Genomic DNA, 5075 nt, shown 5'->3' on the forward strand with positions numbered 1-5075 from the left:
CATCCAGATGTGTAATTATTCAAGCAAAGCTGGTCCAGATAAGCCAGACCAATTACACCAGGCATGCTGGCACACAGGCTGTAATCCCAGTACTCGGTAGGTTGAGGCAGGAGAATGTTGAGGTCATGACCAGCTTGAGCTACAAAGGAAGCTCAAAGAGCCTGAGCTGCACTGTGAGACCCATTTCCACTTCAGGCTTTCCCAAGAACCTGTATACCTATGGCTGGTGGCTTCATGCTTACGACCTTAAATTCTCATCCTTTTTTGCCACATAACTGGCCATCAAACACTAAATTCCACTTGTGTAATTCACCATTCATATACTGAGATCCTCAGGTTCACCACCGAAGAAACAAAAAAAAAAAGAATAAGCTCAGTAAAATTATAACCATCTAGCGGAAGCCAGGTCACACCGGTGAAAGCCCAAAAATTCTTAAGAGAATTTACATTTTAATAACTATAAAATATCCTATTTTCCTTAATGACTTACAATGTCATGATAAATAAGAATGACAATTCAGTGACAACCAAGAATCTGCTAAGTATGAATCCCTCTAAAATTGTGACCTGGCCAGGCATGGTGGTGGTGCACACCTGTAATCCCAGCACTTGGGAGGCTGAAACCTGGAGGATCACTATAGTGAGACCCTGTACTAAATACAGAAAAATAAAAGACAAATAAATAAACAAACTGTGACCTTTCTATATCCTGGTTTCTTCCATTTCGCTGTTTTGGTTTGGTTTTTTTACTTTTGTTTTGAGAAAGGGGCTATGTAGTTCAGGCTGGCCTTCAACTTGCAGCAGTCCTCCTGACTCAGCCTCCTGAAAGCTTTCCTCTCTTACATCCTGAAATGAAGATACCAACTCTCATTTTGTACAATTATGCAAGTGTCTCTCTATAGCAGCCTCTTATTCCCTGCTGCCTCTTCGAAACAGGTCAAGTTGCCAGGTGCAGGGCCATGCACATACAGCCCCAGCTCCTGAGAAGACTGGGGATAACTGGAGCAAAGGAGCTTGGAGACCAGCCTGGGAACAAAGTGAACCCCTCCACCACAAAACAGAAACTAGTGAAAACAATACTACGGGAAGTGGTGAGAGAAAGGCCAATCCGACAAGCGCAGAAGGGCTTTCCTGGCATGCTCTTTTCACAACGCTGCGAGTGGATTGAAGGCTTGAGCACCCTGAGGAAGCTCCCACTGAGTGCCACTGAGTCCCACCTCCAGGCCAGATGTGCAAGGTGCAGCCCCTGGCGTTCATGCCCACAATACTGGTACTTGGAAACCTTTTTCTTTTTTTTTGGTGGAACCAGGGATTAAACTCAGGCCCTTGAGCTTGCCAGGGAAGTGCTTATTCTACTGAGCCATCTCCCTAGCCCCTTGGAAACCTTTCATGTGCTTGGTTTTGGTTTTCTTGAAAACTGGGCTCTAGATTAACCAGGTATCTAAATATCTACAGAAGTTTAAACATATATGAGGCAAGGGCAGGGGAGCCTTAATAGAGTTGGGAAACTTCAGCTAAACCATATAGGAATAGGCTCAAGAGATCTGTCACAGAAGATGGTGACTACAGTTAACATTATGTTACATTTTGAAAACTGAGAAGAGTAAGTATTCTCAGCCCGCAAAGCAAGCACCTAGGGCTAAGGATGTACCTGTGGCGAACACAAGCTAAGCGTGTACAATGCCCTGGGCTTATCACCAGCAACCAAACAATGAAGAAAGGCAGCTTGGCCTGGTTGCACACGAGAGGCTGAGGCAAGACAGAGCAAGTTCAAGCCCGGCCTGGGCAACATCACAACTACTTACATTTCCTTCAAATGCCGTATTTCTTGAACAGTTTGAAAAGCAAGTTCTCTTAGCTTTTCTGGTGCAAAGCTATTAGTTATTGCTTTCTGAAATATTTCATGAAGAATCGTACCAATCAGCATCTGGCGTGTGGCTAGATCGGAGCCCTATGAAAACAAATCACATCAAAACATTTTATTTCACAACATATACACACATCATAATATACTGTATGACCACAATACAGTCAATGTGTACATGTAAGATACATGTCAAAACATTGGGGCCGGAGAGATGGCTTAGTGGAATAAGCGCTTCCCTGGCAAGCACAAGGGCCTAAGTTCCATCCCTGGTTCCACAAGAAAAAATTAATGTATTTCTGGTAGGTGGAAATATAGGTGAATTTCACTTTCTTCCACTCAGAATTATGAACTTTTGTACAAATTTGGCAGGTTTTTTTTTTTTTTTTTTTTTTTTGTACCAGGAATTAAACTCAGGACCTTCTGCCTGCCAGGCAGGTGCTGTGCCATTGAATTATATTCCCAGCCCTGAGTTATTTTTCAAATCAGTGCATTTCCATTCTGAACAGATTTTTTTAGAAAATGAAACCTTTAACATGTTTTCATTTTTTTTTTTTTTTTGGGGGTGCTAAAGACTGAATCAGGGCCTTGTATACACTGGGCAAGCACTCTACCACTGAGCCACCTCTTCAATCCTTTCCAAAGCAATTTTGACAAAGGATCTTGAGAAGCTCATCAGGCTAGCTTCAAACTTATTATCTTCCTGCTTCAGCCTCCTAAGTAGCTGGGATTTTAGGACTGTGCCAAAACACCCAGCTCAAAATTTTTTTTTGTTTGTTTTTTTGGCAGAACTGGGGATTGAACTCAGTCCCTTGCACTTGCCAGGGAAGTGCTTATTCTACTGAGCCATCTACTTAGCCCTGTTTCATGTTTTTTTAAAGAAAATTTTTAATCTCACTGAGCTACCTCTCAAACCATTTTTATTTTTTATTTTTAGACAATTGCTGGCTCAAGTCCAGCCTAGATTCTATTAGGTATTTTTCTATTACTCTTCCTACAGCTAGCGTTCTAGTTTCCTACATACCTATGGTTTAACTGCATACTTTCTAAAAATTGAGGGGACAGGAAAATTTTAACAAATTCTTTAGGCTCTTTAACAATCGTCAGAGAAATGGTGGAAGGGCCAACAGAGATTGAAAAAAAAACTTCAGAGACATGTCAACCAAACATACTATTAAGGACCTTGTTTGAATATGAATTACAGGCCTGGGAGAGAGCTCAGCAGAATAAGTGCCTGCCTGGCAAACACAAGGTCATGAGTGTGCTCCCTGGTAAGAAAAAAAAAAAAAAAAAAAAAAAAACAACCCTGAATATGGGAATAGGGTAGAGCTTCTGTCTTGCACAAGGCCCTGGGTTCCATCCCACAACCACACAAACAAAAAGCTGGGTATGGCGGCGCAAGCCTGTAATCCTAATACTCAGGAAGCTGAGCAGGAAGTGCAACACTAGTTTGAGGACAGACCCAGTTACATAGCGAGTTCAAGGCCAGCTTGAACCACATACTGAGACCTTATCTCAAAAGGAAAACAAAGTTAAAACACAAAACTAAAAAAATAATTTTATTTCTAGTTTACTGAGAATCACATGAAGCCAAGTTTGGAAATGCCTAGGTGTGCCAAAATCTTTTTGTTGTCCCACCCCTAGGGCACTGCTGAGATAGCAATTGAGACTGGGTGTGGTGACAGGTGCCTGTTATCCCAGCACTTGGGAAGCTAAAAACAGGAGAATCATTAAAAGTTGGACCCGTGCAATGAGACCCTGTAGACCCCGCAAAAAAAAAAAAAAAAAAAAAAATTTAAATTACTGTGGGATTAAACCCAGGCCCTTTACATTGAGCTAAGACCCCAACCCTATTCCTTTTTTTTTTTTTTTTTAATGTATTTAGTACAGGGTACAGAGTCTCACTACACAGATTGGACTCTAGTGATCCTTCTGTTTTCAGCCTCCCAAGTGCTGGGATTACCCAACCCTATTTCTGAGACAAGTTCTTGCTAAATTGCCCAGGCTTGGCTTAGATTTTTAATTCTCCTGCCTCAGCTTCTCAGAGTGCTTGCTGGGTTTATAGATGTGTACCATCACAGTTGGCTTCAACTCTTATTTTTGTCATTTAGGGGCTGGGAATACAGCTCAATAATAGTGTTGGCATAACACTCAAGACTTTGGGTTTGATTCGCAGAACCAAATAAGGAGGGGGCTCTATAAGCTATGATGCTGTATAAACAGTTGTTACAATTTTTACCCTAAAAGTTTCACTCAGGACAGCTCTTCTCATACAGCGAATACTACTGGCTATGCTTGTACCAGAAATCAGCATGTCTGGATATAGGATCAAAAACCCAGAATCTTTATCTATTATCCAAGTATCATATGAGCAGTCTCCTTCCAAATGAATGATGTCCCCTGGTTGTACTGGTACAGAACACCTGAAAATACAACAAAGTTAAAACAGAAATGCATAGTTTAGATTCTCACATTTAAACTTATTAGGCCAGCGGCCAACTAGCTCAGCAGATTAAATCTCCTGCAAGCAGGCACAGGGGCTAGGGGTTTGATCCCTGGCCTGCCATGCCGGCCCTGCCCCAGGGGCAAGACCCATGAAACGGGGCGTGGTGGCTCATGCCTGTAATTCCAGCATCTGGGAGGCTGTAAACAGGAGGATCACTCTGAGTCCAATCTAGTAGTAAGACCCTGAACACCCTGTAGACCCTTCACTAAAATACAGAAAAGGATAAAAATTAAATAAATAAACTTGGGGCTGGGGAGATGGCTCAGTGGAATAAGTGCTTCCTTGGCAAGCACAAGGGTCTGAGTTCAATCCCCAGTTCCACAAAAAAAAAAAAAAAAAAAAAAAAAAAAAAAAAAAAAAAAAAAAAAAACAACCAAATAAATAAATAAATAAACTTATTGGGCCAGGCGTGGTAGTGGCGCACACCTGTAATCGCAGCACTCAGGAGGCAGAGTCAGGAGCATCCTTAGGATTTTAAGACCAGCCTGGGCTGCAAAGTGGCTTATGGCCAGCCTAAACTGTAGTGAAACCCTGTCTCAAAAAAACAAATATATAGATAGATATTAAAATAAACTTATCAATGAAGCTTAAAAAAATAACCAATTATCTTATCTGGAGAAAAAATAAGTATTTCTCAAAAGGTATGGCGGCACATCTACAGCTTCCCCAAGTCTTGAGACATGAAATGAAGTCCACGGTAGGAAA

At 41.6% G+C, this 5075-nt stretch overlaps 2 protein-coding genes across 3 annotated transcripts in view; both read right to left on the reverse strand.

Moving 5' to 3' along the window:
* The window catches only part of LOC105742291 (aurora kinase A-like), a 3658-nt gene extending 2401 nt beyond the window's left edge, over window positions 1–1257 (reverse strand). The window contains exon 1 of the mRNA XM_012514920.2: window positions 1153–1257. Within this exon, the coding sequence (XP_012370374.2) occupies window positions 1153–1257 (105 nt within the window). The remainder of the gene's footprint in view (window positions 1–1152) is intronic.
* Dna2 (DNA replication helicase/nuclease 2) overlaps window positions 1–5075 on the reverse strand; it is a 50381-nt gene that overhangs the window by 41833 nt on the left and 3473 nt on the right. For both annotated transcript variants that reach the window (XM_012514927.2, XM_023716191.1), the window contains exons 3-4: window positions 4104–4287; window positions 1806–1951 (exon numbers count right to left, since the gene is read on the reverse strand). In XM_012514927.2, coding sequence (XP_012370381.1) covers window positions 1806–1951; window positions 4104–4287 — 330 coding nt within the window. The remainder of the gene's footprint in view (window positions 1–1805; window positions 1952–4103; window positions 4288–5075) is intronic.

This window comes from Octodon degus, unplaced genomic scaffold (genome assembly GCF_000260255.1).
Source record: "Octodon degus isolate 3935 unplaced genomic scaffold, OctDeg1.0 scaffold00046, whole genome shotgun sequence".
Taxonomy (NCBI): Eukaryota; Metazoa; Chordata; class Mammalia; order Rodentia; family Octodontidae; genus Octodon; species Octodon degus.